Source organism: Thunnus albacares, chromosome 10, assembly GCF_914725855.1.
Source record: "Thunnus albacares chromosome 10, fThuAlb1.1, whole genome shotgun sequence".
Taxonomy (NCBI): Eukaryota; Metazoa; Chordata; class Actinopteri; order Scombriformes; family Scombridae; genus Thunnus; species Thunnus albacares.
In genome coordinates this window covers 14,374,897-14,393,868 of record NC_058115.1, presented here as the reverse complement: position 1 = coordinate 14,393,868, position 18,972 = coordinate 14,374,897, and the positions used below count along the sequence as shown (strand labels likewise).

Below are 18,972 nucleotides of genomic sequence, written 5' to 3'. Positions count from 1 at the left end.
TTTTTTTTTTTTTTTGTCTGTAGGGGTCAAAATAAAAGTTTCAATGATTAAATTAAGCTCAATTATAACTAGTTATAACTAACGATGACTTGACGTTATCTTTTGGTGGGTGGGTGGGTGGGTGGGGGCAAATGTTTACTTCTTTGTAAATAATCAAGTTAAAGTACACCAGCAAAGTTTTTGATAATGACATAAAGTTGTACTGAAAAGTCCTACATGTCTCTGTCAGGTAGGTAGCCGTTCCGCCGTGGAAGGTGAGGGCGCTCCTTCCAGTCCACCGATGCTTTTTTTCACAGACTGACCCCCCCACCAACAAGCCACTTCCTCTTTTGTCTAATTTCATGGCGATCGGGAGAGAGGGAACGCTACCGACGCACGCACACTGTCTCAGCACTCTCGAAAGAGTTTATTCGGGGTAAATAATTGACCATTTTTGCAAGATTTCGGTCACTGGTTTACACAGTAGTCCTGCTTGAATTCAGTCATGTGGGCGATGCACCTTTCCCTGTAGAATTAATCGTTTTTTGAAGCTTGTGGGTCAGATATTTCACATTGTAGCGCCACTCGCTGATAACAAACCGGACGAAATGGGCTCCCCCTCCGCTCGCATCTCTCCCGCACGCTAGTTTAACGGCGCTGGATAGCTAACGTTAGCAATGCTGCCAACGTCTCATATATGTAGTTATGTTCACGGTTAATACGGACACCCTTCACAACTAAGTTTCAGCCAAATAATACTAAAAGCTGTGCATGCCAGGGGGTTAGCAGGGTTTTGTTTTTTCAATTAAAATGTTAGCTATTAAGACCCCTCAAGTGTTTGTGTTTGGGTTAGCTAGCCAACATCGGCTAGCTAGCTGCCTTGCTATTGAGTTACTTAGCGTTAGCTCGGAATGCTAATCAGAAGTTAACGTTAACTAAACTTATTGAGAAGGGGCAGACTAGTTATTGTAGTTGGTTTTGTCGCCTAACTGGAGCTAAATACGTGGAGCATTTGCACGGATCAGACAAATATCTTCCGCCATTCATTGTATGTGCCCCGATTATTCTCGATAGCTGAGAGACGGGCTAGCTAGCGCTACAAGCTAACATTAGTTAACGGTAACTTGGCTGCGAACAAGAAGGATACATTTAACTCTGGGAAATAACCCAATTAAGTTAAACTTCCGTTCAATTTGCCACTGAAACATTAACTGATAGATGTTAAACTGTTTAATTCACTGTATGTGAATGCGGTGTTACTACTAGAAGCTAAAGTAACATTAAAGTCGACCACAAAGTTGGAAACCGTGATCAGCAACTCTAACAAGTTGAATTAAAAAAAAGTAGTTTGTTGTAAAAGTAAAGTGAGTGAATATCAGCCAGTATGAGCCTGTCCTGATCGAGTTATGAGCTCAAATGACCTATATCAAAATGTTTGTCATCAGGAGTTGCACATAACACTGTATTTCAGCGACTGCTGCTAATTTTGGTGCCATGTTTTTGTCTTCTTTCTTAACGAGCCACCCTAAATGATATCAACATCATGACATTGTCCTAATCTAAAGTCAATATACCATTTCTGTGTTTACAGTGTAAACTAAGTTGTCAACCTGACTGGCACAACGAACATTGTTCTACAGGTGAGTGTCTGTCTACAGTACAGCCTGTGACTAAATGTACTTTAAACTTAATCAACTTTGAAAACCTTATTACAGAATTATACGCTACTGCTGCTGAGTGTAGATTTTTGAAGTTATTTGTCTTAATCATCTTTGTGTAAGTTGTAACATATGTAAATATTACATTTTTATGCCCTCCCAATTTTAGTTATTGCTAATTTTTAGCACATAGCATATATACAGCATATATTCTATTGAGTACTGGTGAATTTGCCCTATTTTTAGAGTTTAATAACTTTTCCCTCAGAAAATGGTGTACGTGTGTGTTTTGTTTCTTTCTCCTTTTTTTTGTCTTTGCTGATTATTATACCTGTGTGTTTGCAGGTGGAACTAAGTGGACTTTATTAAGGGGCTCCCTAGCACTCGGATCTGTTCTTCTCTGTCCCAGGTTCAGACTGCTTGGTCTATGGCTCTGATGGACAAACATAAACAGGTCAAGCGGCAGAGACTTGACCGCATTTGTGAGGGTGAGATTTCATACATACTTATACACACAGTGAAAGTAAATATGTTGGAGCTTGTGTGCATTTATGGGGTATGTTTTGTTATTTAAATGCAGAGATTAAGATAAAACAGCCAGCTAAGCCTTTTATTGGCCTGATTGTAAAAAGACATATGTTTTGCTGTGTCCACATGTTGAAACTACTTTTTTTTTTGCCGCAACCTGCATCTATGTTAACTATGTAGACAGACCAAAGTAAGATTCAGTGGCAGATTTTGAAAAATGATCTGTCATGTGTATTCTTTGAACCCAGATGCAGACACTTCCATATCATGTTTGTAGAAGTCTGCTTTTTAATGGCTGCTTTTAATATATTATACTGGCACTCTAGGGATGTTGTGGTTTTGAAGATATTTCCTTTGTTTTAGTGTAATGAAATGCTATAAAACCAATGTTTGTTTACATTGTAATGGACTGTACGATGTATAGTTGGTGTATAAGCAGTAAGTAGCAAAAGTTATAAAAGTAAGCATAAATAGGTATAAAACAGTAAAGCAGTGATAAGGTGGCTTCCCACTATGACACAGGCAGCCACCAGTTAGTCCGACTGACGGTGAGATGTCACTTTTGGGTAGATTTAGTTTATCAAAGCAACACAGTACATAAAATAAGCACAGCAGAAACATCACATAGGTCAGACCACCGGTTTAACTATATATCTTCAAACGTTACTGTTATGGCTGAAAATGACAACAGAAATAAACAAGTTTGTTGATTTCACATATCTCCACAATTCAAATCACCTGCCAGTTGTCTACCTGGAAGTGACTGTTGTTGGCAGCGCGACGTCAGTGATTCGGTCTATTGATGAACATATTGTCTGTAGTGTTTTTCTGAAGTAGTAATTACTACTTAATTAGTAATTACCTCCTCTCTGTGCATTTGAGAGTGGTGGCGTTTGATGTTTTAAGATTTTATGTTTTATTTATAAAATTTCTATGCGAGGAATGCGCAGGTCAATTTTTGGTTGCTGTTAGGAGTTAATATATGGAGATGCTGCACTGAATTTCAAACTATAGATAATAGAAAATTATTTTTACTTTTGTTGCATAAAAGTATATCCAGTGATGGCTGGTACAGTGCACATGTCTGACTTTTTCTTGAAAAGCCAGTATTATGAGTAGCAGAGTGATGATTGAGTTCAGACATAATGGTGATCTAAAATGGAGGGAACAGTCTGGGAGAGTCTCTGGAGACGGGTGAGAGGGAGAGGACAAGGTGAAGGGTCGTGGCCGCAGCTACAGGGAAACGGGCCAGCTGTCTCTTTAAAAAACGACAACAGCCCCAAACCGCCCTCGGCTTCGGCTTCGGCTATGCTAATGAGGTTAGTGCTGGTTGGCTGGCCCTCAATGGAGCCGCCCGTGATTGGAGGCTGGCCGTGGGGGAGGGGCTGGGCGTGGATGACAGCTGGGATCCAGCCAGCCAAGAGCAGGCTGACAGAGAGAGAGAGAGAGAGAGAGGGAGAAAAAAAAAAGAGCGATAGAGGGAGAGCAAGGCGAGAGAGGGAGAGAGAGAGAGAGAGGAAGACGGGCTGACAGACTTCATAATGCAAGGTTAGGCCCTGTGCTCATGTGTTTTCTATTTTGGAATGTATTTTTGAAATTTGTGATCTGTGGGGGAGAGATCTATGGTTTGGGTGTGGTGCAGCTATGTGTGTGCAGTTTCCCTTTTATGTTCAGCGCGTATTGGTGTTCGCAGCCGTTGAGAAGGAACTGAATGACTGTGTGTGTGTGTGTGTGTGTGTCTAGCTGCGTCTGGGTGGAGTACCGCTGCTTGCTGCATTATCATCGTTCACTGCCCCTCCCCCCTCACCTCTTACTCCTCCAACTGCGGCCAGAGGGAGAGTGAAGAGGAGGAGGGAGTGAGGGGAAAGAAAGGGAGAGGGAGGGAGAATGAATGAATCACTGAATGAATTGTATTGTGTGCGGCCATGCTTGTGCTTCGTAGGCCTCGGGTATGCCAGTGTCCTTTACTCAAATTACTCTGTGTGTAGGCCTACTTGTATATTTCCAGAGCAACTTTTTCAGAGGCGGTCTTTGTGACGATCCCCTTGGGGTTTTTTTCTACATCGTAAGGGTCTCTTTGTGCTTCCAGTATGTAGAAGTAGGCCTGTTAGCGTTCTTGAACCATCTGCAGTGAATGCTACGTCGCATTGCTAAATGGAGAGCAGTAGATTGTATGTTCTATACGGTTACCAGGCTGTACATTTTTTTTTCCTTCTTATTTTTTTTGCCAAAGTGCATTTCACGCACGCGTTGGGAAATCTCAGACGTCAGAGGAAGTGTTCACAAATATTTGTTTTCCACCCTCCGCTACCAGCTCCCAACTCCCTTCCCTCCTCTGCAGTCTCACCATTACCTCTTGCCCTCTGTCCAAGTAAATGTTCCAGCTAACACACTCCCCCACCCAGGGACATACACACACACACACACACACACACACACACACACACACACACACACACACACACACCTGTCACGCAGCAGGGACAAGACAGTGTGCACTGGTGCATGTGTGGGGTTAGTCCAAGCCAAGAACTGCTTAGGAGAAGAAGAAAGAAAAGAAAGGCATAAAAAGCGTTTGCTGATATTACCGTTCCACTTATTTAACACTTCTGCATTGGCAGAGATGTGACATTTATTTATGTCATTGATTTGTTTTTGAAATGCAATATTTCTTTTGTTGGTATAATGGAAATTGGCCATGGCGCAGATGTTTGCCAGCAAGGTGTATGTATGTGTGTGTGTGTGTGTGTGTGTGTGTGTGTGTGTGTGTGTGTGTGTGTGTGTGTGTCTGAAGAAAAGGGGGAGAACCAGAAAAATAGGAAGGAAGGACTCCTCCAGACGGGAGAATTTAGGTCATGACTCAGACCCCCTTGTGAACCCCCCCACCACCTCCTCTCTGAGACCCCGCAGTTTTCTCCACCCCTCCCCCAGCCGCCACACTCCCATCCTCTCTTCCCCCTCCCGTCCCAGCCCCCTCCTCTGCGTGTGTGTGTGTGTGTGTGTGTGTGTGTGTGTGTGTGTGTGTGTGTGTTTGTGCGCTCTCCTCATACAGTAGGCAGGTCAAGTTCCCAGGCTTAATACTCTATCAAGTGCTCTGCCTCACTGACCAGAATCTAACCTTCCCCTTATGAGGAGTCTGAGCAGAACAGAGATTGATCGATGGCAGGACGGTGTATATCGGTTCCACGTGTTCCTAAACAGAGCTGGAGTTCAGTACCAAATAGGCCAGAAAGCTGGACGTTCTCCATGCCCCATCACATTTTTAGTTACACGTTACTTTTGTAACACAGCTTCTGAAGGAACACACTCACACATCATCCTGGTAGTTCCCTTTGGGTGCTGGTGGATGCATTGGAAAAAGAGAGTCATAAAAGTCTGAGTTATTATTGTCTAAGAAGTGTGGCTGTTAGTCCTGTTAACTGTAGCCATGTGTGCAGGGTCCAGACATGAGAAATACAGACTGTTGAGTCACTAAACCTCTCGCTTAAATTTACGAGTACTGAAATACAAGTGTCATCAACAAGCTTCGTCATTAAAGCAAGAAAGAAAAACAAATGTTTAACAGAAAGCTTTTAAGTGTTGGCAACGTTGTGTGCCTTCATTTATTTTATTTTATTTTTTTGTATCCTGGATTTGTAATCATTTTGTAATTGAATATTTAGCCTTTATTTATTGTGATTGTTCTTCCTGCTCTGCTCAGGTATCCGACCCCCCATCCTGAACGGGCCAATGCACCCGCGCCCACTGGTGGCCCTGCTGGACGGGCGCGACTGCACTGTGGAAATGCCCATCCTCAAAGATGTGGCCACGGTGGCCTTCTGCGACGCCCAGTCCACACAAGAGATTCACGAGAAGGTAGAGGAGACACACCCACACATGTCTGTACTTGAATCACAATCCATGAGGGTCATTATGATGTAATATGAAAGAATTTAACATCTGCACTGCGTCCAAAAATAGGTTGGATTCTTTATTCTCATGTTCTTCACTTTTGTAAATAATGAATCTCGGGTGTTGTACAAAACCCAAACTGTTGGCAATGTTCTGTCTCCGCCGCACAGCCTGACAATATTTACTTATATTTAGCCAAGCTGTGTGGCTTTACTGTCCTTGATCCTTGTTTAAGGGGTGTAATATTTAAATAACAGGCACAGTTTGTGAGATGATTTAAAAATGTGTTTGTCTTCTGTAGGTGCTAAATGAGGCAGTGGCCGCCCTGCTGTACCACACCATCACTCTGTCCAGAGACGATTTGGAAAAGTTTAAAGGCCTTCGAGTAATTGTCAGGATCGGCTCCGGCTTTGACAACGTCGACGTGAAAGCAGCAGCTGAGCTCGGTGAGGGGATACAACTTGAACATAGTACACACAATTGTAGTTCAGAGATAAGCTAACGCACAAAATAACACTCAATGTTTAATATCCCCCCTCCTCTTTTCCACGCGTCCGTGCAGGCATTGCAGTTTGTAATGTGCCAGCCTCCTCGGTGGAAGAGACAGCCGACACTTCGCTATGTCTGATCCTCAACTTGTACAGGCGAGTCACCTGGATGCACCAGGCCCTCAGAGAGGGAACTCGAGCCTCTAGTGTGGAGCAGATCAGGGAGGTGGCAGGCGGTGCCGCGCGTATCCGGGGTGAGACGCTGGGCATCATCGGTCTAGGTGAGTGAAGAGCATGGATGAAGTTAGTGCCTTTAATCAGACAGTTGATGGTCAGACAGTGTGCTGTAGGACCTGTTGGGTATTTATGCTTCAGTAAGAAATTTCCAATCTTATATCTGTTTTAGCTCCAGTGAAAGAACCACAGTTGTTGTTACTAACTTCCATTTCTCTTGGCTGTCCAGGGCGTGTTGGCCAAGCGGTGGCTCTGCGGGCTAAGGCCTTTGGTTTTGGCGTGATCTTTTATGACCCCTATTTGCCCGACGGCGTGGAGCGCTCACTGGGCCTGCAGCGCATGGCCACCCTGCAGGACCTGCTCATCCACTCTGACTGTGTATCCCTGCACTGCAGCCTCAATGAGCACAACCACCACCTCATCAATGACTTCACCATCAAACAGGTGAGTAGGACGCACTCGGAATACGCAAAAAAAAAACAAACACATGTTGTCTCATGTTTGAACTTTCATCAGAAGGTATTTTTCCAACCTCCTCAGTTTTATCTGTGCAATTATGTCAGCAAATTGCCTGCCTGTATGTTAGAATTCATGCGCAAAAATGTAAATGGTCAGTAGATTAGAGAAGATTGTATCTTGTATTAATGGATTGGTGTACGGTTTTATCAAATTTTGGGGAATTTGGATCCAGTGTTTGATCCATTTTTGAATCTCATGCCAAAGGTGTTTTGTTTTTTTTTTCTCTCAACTTTTGTGCACCCTGTCCTGCCACAATTTTCCTCTTGCTGTGTGTGAGAATAAAAAGGCATTTGTTTACTCAGAGGCTTAGTTACATTAGCTGTAGAAATAGTATAATATCTGCTTTATCACTTAATAGATGAAGGAATGGAAAAATTATTTATGCACCATGTCAAATCTAATATCCGTAATTCTGAACCATCTATTAAACCATTAGTTGATATTTTGCAACTTATAGAGGAAGCTAATGTTATTTAGAGTCAACGTTCTGTTCTATATACAGCTTAAAGCAGTTGGCCAACAGTGCTTAAGCACAATTGTAACAGTTTAGACAACCTAGATTTTAATTTGTACAGAATGATAGTTGAACCAAACATTGCTCCCAACCTGTAATATTGATCAGAAGAATAAAAATAGAATCTGTTTGTCCCAAATCATTTAAGACCATGCTGTTTTGTTTGCTACAGATTGAAAGTTTCAGCCCTCTCTGGCTCGGTCTGCTCCACATTGTTTTAATATTACTAACTCTGTGATACAGATGCGTCAGGGAGCCTTCCTGGTGAACACGTCAAGAGGTGGTCTGGTCGACGAGAAAGCATTGGCTCAGGCCCTAAAGGAGGGACGGATACGAGGGGCTGCCCTGGACGTCCACGAGACAGAACCCTTCAGGTACCCATGACACGCCAGAGCCACGTTGCCACACGTACACCCAGAGATGTGCATAATACACAACCTCATTCCTCTTCTCTATAACAACCTTTCCCCCCCTTTAACAGTTTTTCAACAGGCCCTCTGAAGGATGCCCCCAACCTGATCTGTACCCCGCACACATCGTGGTACAGCGAGCAAGCGTCCGTCGAGGCTCGCGAGGAGGCAGCCAGGGAAGTGCGCCGCGCCATCACTGGTAAGTAAGAATGTGTTCAAGTTGTTTTTGTTTGTTTGTTTGTTTGTTTTTTTTACCCCAATCCCAATCTGAGCCCTTTTAATATTGGGTATCTGTTGATACATAGTCCAAGTCCTTTATATTTACCTAAATGAAACACCTGCCCATGACACAAGATAGAACTTAATTGATCCTGAATTAAATGTTTGATGCTCAGTATACTCTACATCGTAAAAATGATCATATACACGGCAGTAGAAGATATGCAGCATCAATGAAATATGTATACGGCACATTAAAATAGTAAAATAGATTAATCACTATGTATGGAGTTGTTTGGATTACAAAAACACTTGTGACTGTAGTGTTACAGGTGGAGTTCTTGATCAAAAATGATCCTCAGCTGAGTACACACACCAGGTTGCGGAGAGCACACAAAACCAGCAGCCAAGTTTCATTTGGCCCGCCATCAAGTTACTCATAGAATCAACATTAATTAGCGACAGCTGATATGACCTGCAACCTGCGATCTTTGTCATTTTAACCAGCAAAAGCGTCAGCTGGTGATAGATAACAGTATTGGATCGCGCATACTTCGGTGTTGTGTGTCGTTGCCCGCCAAAAACGCTGTCTTGTCTTTTATCCAGCTTAAAGACACATTTTTATGATACACTTTTTAGATCTTGGTTGTTTTTAACTGTATCTTTTAACCGGACGAAGGATTTTAGTCATCGGATGCTTGGATTTTAAGTTATGAGTGAGGCAGTGGCTGAGTGAAACCATACATCTATGAGGGACAGACGTATTGCATACCATGCCGCGTGTTGACTGCCACTTACTCCAGAAAGCAAACAGGAGTATCACTCACCTCAAAGAAGACACCTGCAGACTATCAGGTGAACTAAAACAGAAGGATATTCTCTCGTCCAGTTACATTGATACTGCCTCTGTTCAGCCAAAAAAGATAGCTGCGATGAGCTCAGCTGTTTCCGACACTGTCCTGTGGGACACTTCGGCACAACCAAGGCCATCATCCTGCTTGACCCCTGCAGGAGCCGTGCCTGCAGCTGCCTACACTCTGTCCAGTCTCACTGTCCCTAGCTCGGGCTGCATTGCAGACACTACTCCGGTGCTTTCAGTCGTCACCACAGATGATCCACCTATGGCCATCCCTGCCCCTATGGGTGCTACATCCAGCCCCTCGCCTCCATCCCTGCTGCCTGCACCCTCCCAGGTTTATCCACCCAGGCAAAGCAGGCAGAGTACCGAGGTGTATCCCAGGACTGTGGTTCCCTCCGCAGGAAGAGGACCTCGAGGGAACGCTTTCAGCTTGTCCCCTTCTCCCTCCTGTTTCATTGTAGGCTCAGCCATTGCCCAGCACATCTACTGTCTTAACACAGAAACCTTTTGCTATCTCAGGGCTCAGGTATTCCACATTAATTCATTGCTTCATGGACTGCTGCGGGATAATTCTCCTGCATCCTCAGTGGTCACACATGTTGGATCTAATGATATTAAGCTTCAACAATCTGAAAGTCATCAGAAGTATAATCGTAGAAGTCTTGATACTGTCCTGGAGTCTGGCAGACAGTGTGTTATTTCCGGACCCCTGCCTTCTCCTCAGTTTGGGCATGTGAAATTCAGCCACATGCATCAGCTACATATGTGGCTTAAAGGGCAGTACTGTGCAGTGGGAATTCCTTTTGTAGATAACTTCCTTGTTTTTCGGAAGTGACTCGACCTCTTTGCACGGGATGAACTTCATCTCAACAGAGAGGGTAAACGACTATTAGCCTACAATATTGAACTCACACAGTCCTGTAAACCGTCAAAAGAACGACCTCCACATCATTGTCATTTTGCAATATCAATCCATATAAATACCCACCTGTTCCTACCACACTTCAAAAGCTGTGAATAGTGACATATTCTCCATTCCTGTATAGTTAGCTGTCGCAATAACACAAAGAAATACCACAGTATGCCTCACAACAGCTCAGCCTCACACAATAACGTCGTACCGATCCTTCATTATGGCAGAAAAACACGCAACCTAGTAAAATTGAAAATCAGTCAGTCCCAACTGACGAGGCCCGACCCTGAGCCGATAAAGTAGGCACTTTTGAATATTAGATCCCTCTCTAGCAAGACATTTTATATTAATTTTATTTCTGAACATGGTCTTAGCTTTTTAACAGCTTCAGCTACTTTGTTAGTCTCCTCTTAACTTCACCTTTTTACACTCCAATAGACAAAGTAAAAGAGGGCATCAGATTGCTACTTTTCTGGCACATTTTCTAACATTTGAATACTTGGCAATGATTATTAAAGCACACCAGCCTGTACTCACTGCGACTTTCTGTCGGCCCCCAACACATGACAGCAACTTGTTATCTGAGTTTTATGATTTCACGTCCACTGTTCCTTCCAGTCATGATAAAATCACATGGTGGTTTTAATTTTGTGTCAATAACCACACTGATTCAAGGGATTTAGATTTCTTGGATCTTGTTGCTTGTCTCGATCTTGTTCAGCATGTACAGAGCGCCGCCCACATTCATGGAAATACACTGGACTAAGTTATTACTGGGGGTATTGATGACATTTCATCCATGGCCAAAGCCCCTGTTTCTGATCATTTTTGTGTCTTTTTTTAATATCACTCTTTCTACATCATATGACTGTCCAGAGACTGTTGTTGTGAAGCATAACATTAACAATGAAGTTAGAGACAAATTTCAAATCTGGTGAACACCTTTCCTCCATCCACCACTGACTTAGTTGATGATTTTAATGTTGATTTAAGATTCTCATTAGACATATTTGCTCCCGCACAAATAAAAAAGGCAATTAATTTGCAAATCATCATGGAAAACTACTGCAATTTGTCAGCCGAAAAGAAATTGTCCAAAAGCTGAGAGACGATGGAGGAAAAGCAGACTACACGTTCACTTTGACATTTTTAAAGGACAAGTTATAATCTACAATAAAGCAGTCTGGAGAGAGAGACAAACCCATTTCTCAAACGTTATTTCAGAAAAACAAAATAATCCCAAAGTGCTTTTTTCCACAATTTACAATCTTCTAAATCCATCACCTGCTCTCATTCTTCATAACAACTTGACTCTCAAATGTGAAGAATTTGCTTCATTTTGTAAAGGAAAAATAGTTTCCATTAGAGCCAGCATTATAAATAGAGACACTCAAACTTCCTGGGATCTCCCTGCCTTGGGCATCCATCTATCATATCATCCTTTTGATATGATGTCAGAAGATGTTATCAGTGAAGTAATTAATGAATGAAGTCTTCCACTTGTGTTCTAGACCCCATCCCCATCAAGCTGTTTAAATCCTGCTACCATAGTCAAGAAATCCAATCTAGATTACTCAGAGCTAAACAATTACAGACCCATTTTTAATCTACCTTTCCTTAGTAAATGTTTAGAGAATACTGTTTTTAATCAACTACTTGTTCATCTAACCAACAACAGCATTTTAGAAAAACTCCAATCTTGTTATCAAGCAAACCACGGCACAGACAGCCCTACTGAAAGTTGTTAATGACCTGAGAATTATTGTGGATACAAACAACGTGGCTGTCCTTCTTCTTTTAGACCTCAGGTCAACATTCGATACAACAAACCACAAAATTTTAATTGACAGACTTGAGAAATGGGTGGGTCTCTTTGACCATGTTTGCTTGGGTGCTTATGTATCAGAGACTCATGGTGTTGAATATGGTATTCCTCAAGGAGGCATTCTTGGCCCAGTAATGTTCCCACTTGGAAACATTATTAACCGTGGAAGACACTCTCTGGATATTAGAATGGCAAGCTCTCTATCTTTTTGATCTGGCTTTCAAATTCAATTTGTAGTAATGCTATAGCTTTAGTTTTTAAGTTTAAATCATTGATTTTTATATCATTTTATCCCTGGTGTTCATTGACTTTTATTCTATTTTCAAAACTTTGTTTTACTGTTGTGATTCTAAGTCTTGCAAAATTTTATTTATTGTCTATTTTGCTTTTATTCCAGTAAATCGGAGGAAAGTATTTTTGGTGGCCAGTGTGTAAATGCTGTTGTTTATCAATTTATATTTGCAAATATCCAAAAAAGAAGAAAGCTGATAGTAGTAAGAACTTTGTTTTTCATCAGAAAATCTCTATGAAGTAGTAATGGTCAGTTGTTTTTTTTTTCTTTTCTAGGGCGTATCCCTGACAGTCTGAAGAACTGTGTGAATAAGGAGTATCTGATGGCAGCCTCTCAGTGGCCCAGCATGGAGGCCGCCACTGTTCACCCAGAACTTAACGGAGCTACCTACAGGTGAGAGGAGTAGATGTGGAAGATGGTTAAACATCAGGGGGGGTTATGAGGCTGAACATGGATCTGAAATCTACTTCTGTGTTACAGATTTCCTCCAGGTCTGATCAACGTTGCAGCAGCAGGGGGTCTCCCAGGAGCTGGCGCAGGGGTAGAAAGCCTGGTTTCAGGAACCCTGGCGCACGGCATCGCCCCAGTCTCTCATCCCCCACGTGCCCCCTCCCCGGGGCAGCCTAATAAGGCCGAAGCCGACAGAGACATCCCCTCTGACCAATAGCCCCCCCCGCCGCCGCCAGCACATTCCGTCACCTCTGGAAACCACCCCACCACCCCCACCCCACAACCCCCACCTCTCAGCATCAGACACAGCCCGACCCTCCAGTACATCATCGGCAGCACCAGTTTGACCTGACGTGGATCTACACAGTCTTGTTTCTCAGATCACATAACCAGCCCAGGATAGACCCATCCCATCCCCACCTCCCAGAACACACACCCTTCCATCCTCGTCCTCATCTCACCCACCCACCCACCCACCTACCTGCCACCCCGTCCCTCCCTCCCCTTCACTCCCCCACAACGTCAGCAATAACTGTTCTCAAGGATTCAAAGATTGGATTGGTTTAGTTCCTTAGTTGGCCGTTGTTTTAATGGAAATTTGATCTGTTGTGGTTCTAGGTGTTAATGTTTGTTTGTTTGTAAAAAAAAAAAAAAAAAAAAATGCATTTCTGACATGAGGCTTTACAGTTTGCAGTCCTCTGACCAGAAGAGGCAGAAAGGTTAAAGCCCCCCTTTGTACATTAATGGCTCATGTTACTGCTCTCTTCTTCTTTTCTTTTTTTTTTTTCTCTCCCTCCCTCCACCTTTCTTGTGATGGGGGAAAATGTGTACTAAAGTAAACCAGACAGAATCACAAACTATACATCCTGTCCTCCCCCACCAGGCATCTAGCTACCCTCCGCCCGGTTTTGCCCTTAGCTCTCCCCTGACACTGTCGTCAGCTTGCTCAGCAGAGTGCTGTCAGTGTGGAGCTCTCTCAGACTGTCAGAGTGTGTTTTTATCTGATCAGCTCATACTTAAACTCTCAACCCCCCCCCCACTGAACAATGTTCCTTTTGATGGAGTGATACCCAAGATCCTTTGTCACCTCTTACTGCTGTGACCGTCTAGTTGAAGGACAGTCATCCCCGTTTCTACATGCTTCGCCCCTCATGGATCGTTTTTGTTACGAGATAATAGCTTAAGAGTGTCATATCAGAGAGCACCTACAGCCGCAGTGCTGTGTGTGAGGTCCTTACACACGGTGCCCACACAGAATCAAACGCAGCAGCTTTTTCTTACTGGGGGGGGGGGGGGGGGGGAAAACAGGAGCATGTCAGGGGCCTCGCCAGCAGAGGGCACTGTCTGTCTGAACACTCAGACGCTCACACGCTTTCTGCAGCTCACTTCAGTCAACCAGACGGGACAGTTACGGGTTAGCTTTAGTGACGTGATCACACACTGCCGACATACAAAACACAGGACGGGTGACCAGGGATCAACCACCGCCTTATTGTTTTAAGATCTCACCGCACACCCCACCACCACCACCACAATCCAGCACCCACCCGCTCACCCTCCACTCCTCTCCCACTGTCATGGCCCACCCTACACATCTGCTCATGAACCAGTATGCATCCACCAATTCCTTTAAACGTGAGGGGACAGTAGAGTTTAGATACCCTATAGGAGTAAGGGGGACAGTGTTCTGCTGGCTTTGTTAATGACAGTGGTGTGTTTGTGTGTGTCCGTGTGTGCGCGAGCATGCGTGTGTGTGTGTGTGTGTGTGTGTGTGTGTGTGTGTGTGTGTGTGTGTGTGTGTGTGTGTGTGTTCCCTCACTCTGTTATGATAACAAGCTGTTGTCTTTCCAAAGGAATAGTCCCTAGGAGTAACTCTTTAACGCTGTTGCCCTGGTGTCAAGGGAACACCTTTCTAGTACCTCAGTAACAGATATTGAATGTACCGTGCATACCCTTTTATTTTTTGTACAGATTTTCTAGATACTTCTTTACTATTCTTTACCAGAAGGGTTGTGAAATTGTAGCAGTAACGATACAATAAAAGAAGAACATTGCCCCATGAAATAAATTGACAAAATCTTTGTAGGTTCTCTATAGGTTACTGAATACTCAGGCTTCAAAACCAATGTTTATCTCTTTGCCTTTACCTTTTTTGTTCCTCATTGTGGAAAATTCAGCACAACGCTTTCCCGTTCTTAGACTCCAGCCTGTAGTTGATGTGTTTTGACCTCCATCTTACCGGCTAATGAAAAATGAGGAAAAAAGAAAGGTGGTCGTCGTGGTCTGCTAGTTTTCTTTTAACTAGAACAAGTAGTTGTAGATGCTGTTTTGTTTTTCTTTTTGACCCCCCTCCCCCCTTTTCATTGTCAAGCTGCTCTATCTATAGTGCATGTGAGGTAATTTTTTAGGGGAAAAATTATTGGCTTAAAAATTTAGTGTCATCTTTGCTGTTTCCCCTCTGCTCCCCGGGCCTTTCCCTTCAACCCCAGAGTGTTTTCAACCCAAGTTGCCATTTTGTCGTGGTCAGTTTCCATTGATGTACAGTTTTCCCCTCAGAGTCTATGAGAGACATGGAGCATGTCTGTGTCCTGAGATGCTAGGCTCCTCTGTCATGTGATGAGTATATATTTTTTAAAAATAACCCCCATAGTTCGGATTATGAGCATAATAGTAATCTTAAATTTTGCTGTTGATGATGATTATATATATTTTTTTTCAGTTCAGCAGTGCACTGTTATGAAAACCGTTCTGTTTTATTGTAGGATTTCATTTTTATGGATATGCTGTCTGTGTTCTACATGTTGTACTGAAACATTTCAGAGAAAACAAGAGATCCCTCTCCCAGTGATTTTTTTTTTTTTTTTTTTTCTTTTCTTTTCTTTACCCATCTTATCCCAACTGTCCTTCCCAGCTGATATCCTCTGGGCCTTACTTGTATTCTCCCTGTAAAAGTAGCTGTTATAGAAAGTCGCCATGGAACCACTCACTGCCTTAATACAGTTGACCACAGCAGGTGAAGTCAGGAGACACACCCAGTCGAAAAGAACGGGCCAGGAATCAAGGCCACTCCACAAAAAGCTCCTCACACCCCAACTAGGTCTAAATCTACAGCACCTTGCATTTCCTTTTCAGTAATGAACCACATAAAGCCTTTTGTTTTTGGCTCAAACACATAAATACAGTGTGAATTTTTCTGTGCATTAAAAAGATGCTTTTTTTTTTTTGTTTTGTAGTTTTTAAAAGCTCAAGTCAGCCCGGCAGTGTGTATGTGCATAGGCTAACAGATAAGCACAGCGTGTATGCTCACAAAACCACAGCTGATATTTCACTCTTGGGTGTGAGAATGCCCCCACCCCGCCCCACCCGCCGCCGCCACCACCACCACCACCACTCTGGGTCTCTTAAAGCGTCTTTCACACTGCTGCCAGAGCCCCAGTGGAGCTGGAAGGAGGAGGAGGAGGAGGAGGAGGAGGAGGGGGCACAGCGGACACTGGTGTGGTCTGTCAAAAAATTAAAAAAAAAAAAGCTGAAAACTATTACGGTGAGAATCGGTCACTTTTTCTCTCTCAGGGTTCAAATGCACACATATCCTCCAGCAGTCGCCCTCTGTCTCGTGTCCCTCGTCCCAAGTTTTCCTCCCTCAGAATGTAGAACAGCCTCTTGTGTTGTTTTTTTTTTTTTTCTTTTGTTTTTTTTTAGAAACCGCTCTCCCCTCGTTCCCCTTTGTGCACAGGTCTGAACTTTTTCTTTTTTTTTTTTTTTTTTTCCTGTTTTGCTTCCTTTTGGCACTGACATCTAACCATCTAACGAGGAATGAATGAATGAATGTTTGAAAGTGACTGTGTGTAATGTTAAAATTGGGAAATGTATTTTTACAACATGTGAACGTGTTTTTCTTTCCACTCACTCTCATTGTGAATTGATTTTTTTTTTCTTTCACCAGACTGCAAAAACAAAAACAAAAAAACAAAAATGGAAAAAAAAAATCTCCTGTAACTAGGCTCTTAAGCTTTATTTTTGTTTTGTTTACTTTTTTATTAGAAACAATCATGTTTGTGATGGTAACTTCCAATGGTAAACTCCACACCGTATTTTAATAAAATCTTAAAAATTAAACATTTGCTGTTTTGTTTAACTTTCTGAATGATTCCTCGACTGATCTCTGGAATCCTGTTGTGTACTTGAAGTTTAATCTCTGCCTTCAGTCATTTCAGCTGAAAATGTTTCTGTACTTGATTATAGTGGTCAGTGAGTTGCTGACAATTAATGCCAGTTGCCAGTGTCTAATCAGTGTCCCACTGATTACACGTAGCAGCTTGAGGTCATGGATGGAGCTGTGTTTACAGAGCTTTTGTCATAAACAAAATTGTTTACTACCGCAGTTTGTCAGTTCTTTTATATGGCAACGAGGGGCTATGCAGTGCCAAGACGTCGGGCACAGCTTTACGAGTGGGCAGACTAGGTGGGGCGCATGGGAAAAGGGGGCTTCTGTGTAGACCCACAGGATGGAAGAGGGCGGGGGATTATCAGCCCCAAAATTGCTACCACATGCACATAACCGGGCGCCTGCACTCTTAAACAAATGAAGGGACTGGAAGCTGACGTCCACTCACTTGAGGCAACTCCAGGAGCCTGCTGGCCCCTCAGCAGTGTTGAACATCCGTGTGTATGAGTTCATCATGGAAAAGTTAAAGATGGATCCTGTTTATTGACTCCATTAGTTGTTCATTTAAAGGATGCATCCGAAGATTTTTCAGGCTTCAGACTAACAGTTTTTTGCTTTGTCAGTATGTTGGACCAATACAGTAACCAACGTTTAATTAGCACTAAGCACAAAGTACAGCTGAGGCTGATGTAGGTTTGCAGGTATTTGGTTGTAAAACAAAGTAAAGACAAAGAGGGCGTGAATGTGTGTATCAAATTTGATTGTAGTTAATGGTTGTCAAGAAATTTCACTCAAAACCACAAACATCAAACCTCATGGTGGTGCTAGACAAGTAGTCGGGCGATCACTTAAGTCATGAAAGATCCCCACCGCACATTTTTCAAGATATAAAAAAACTAATAATAATATTTGTGTCTGACATGGATTTTCAGCAAAAAAAAAATTCAATAACCTTGTTAAAATTACTTCTACCCCGACAAAACCCAGAATCTATGAATATGCTAATATTTTTCATTCCAAGAGTTTAACTGCTGGACACAAACTGTCTTGCATTTCATTAAAATGTCCATTCTCAGTGTATGTGCACTGAGTTTCCACATCACACCAGCATACTGGACCACAATTAGCTCCAAACTATTACAAGTCAAGCTCGTCGGTACTCGCCTTAAACTCTGGTGAGCGCAGAGAAACTTTCCCCCTTTCAGCATATGAACGTGCAAACAGCCTTCTAGTGTCAAACTCATAGATCATCCTGCACAGTGAGGCTCAAACACCCAAGTCAATTGATAAGCAAACCACATTTTTGAGTGAAGGGGGACTCTCTGGGTACCATGAATGTCTGTAAAAATGTTGTCCTTTTCAATAGTTGTTGAGACATTAAATTAAACCTAATTTAAAACCTGTCAACGCCAAGCTGACAAAAGAGGAAAAGTTGAGGGATCACCAAAGTCAGAAGGCTTCATCCTCTGGGGATCATGCATATTTGCACTAAACAGTAATCAGTCCAGTGGTTGTTGAGATATTTCAGTCTAGACCAAACCAGCTGGCCGCCAATGTGCCATCCCTACAGAGTTGTCTTACTTATTTTGACTAATACTTACTTCATTCTTAACATTTTTATGGCTACTTGGAAACAGCGGTCAAAATAACAGCAGTCACATACTGTACTTTACTGGCCAGTTTCTGTCGAAGTGAAAGACAGGCAGATTATGTAACAGCGTGAGTATACAAGGTTCTGGTTTAAGGAGGCCCAGGACGCGAGCAGTATTTTAACAGACCTGATTCACACACACTTCAAACACATTGTGGCTCGCTGCTTCCGAAGTCTCGTTCGGAATTGTGCAACAAAGTGCAGCAGAGCATCATCCGCCAGCGCCATACGTTACCCCTGTCAGCACCCATGCAGGGAAGCCGGATTTTCTTATTTGTTTGTTTAGTTCAAGAGGAGGAAGAGGGTAGGGGGTGTGAAAGCCTCAGGGATTTGATCAGGTGTGGGAACACATTGGTCAAAGCAGTAAAATGGGAGCA

The 18,972-nt window shown here is 43.0% G+C and overlaps 1 protein-coding gene across 4 annotated transcripts; it reads left to right on the top strand.

Moving 5' to 3' along the window:
- Positions 1 to 229: 229 nt before the first annotated feature.
- Positions 230 to 14,068, top strand: LOC122990621 (C-terminal binding protein 1). 4 transcript variants are annotated; one of them, XM_044364025.1, is made up of 11 exons: positions 230 to 415; positions 1,571 to 1,619; positions 1,983 to 2,125; positions 5,866 to 6,020; positions 6,358 to 6,502; positions 6,619 to 6,825; positions 7,008 to 7,222; positions 8,055 to 8,185; positions 8,293 to 8,420; positions 12,605 to 12,722; positions 12,810 to 14,068. In XM_044364025.1, the coding sequence occupies exons 3-11, from the start codon at positions 2,065 to 2,067 to the stop codon at positions 12,994 to 12,996; spliced, it is 1,347 nt and encodes a 448-aa protein (XP_044219960.1). In that variant the 5' UTR covers positions 230 to 415; positions 1,571 to 1,619; positions 1,983 to 2,064; the 3' UTR covers positions 12,997 to 14,068. The 4 variants fall into 4 exon arrangements, with proteins under 4 accessions (XP_044219960.1, XP_044219962.1, XP_044219961.1 ...); XM_044364027.1 differs by lacking the exon at positions 230 to 415 and adding an exon at positions 450 to 649; XM_044364026.1 differs by lacking the exon at positions 230 to 415 and adding an exon at positions 656 to 760.
- Positions 14,069 to 18,972: the final 4,904 nt, after the last annotated feature.

Coding starts and splice junctions, on each gene's coding strand:
- LOC122990621 (XM_044364025.1), top strand. CDS start 2,065: ATGGCTCTGATGGACAAACATAAACAGGTCAAGCGGCAGAGACTTGAC. Junction 6,503..6,618: donor GAAAGCAGCAGCTGAGCTCG/GTGAGGGGATAC, acceptor GCGTCCGTGCAG/GCATTGCAGTTTGTAATGTG. Junction 12,723..12,809: donor CTTAACGGAGCTACCTACAG/GTGAGAGGAGTA, acceptor TCTGTGTTACAG/ATTTCCTCCAGGTCTGATCA.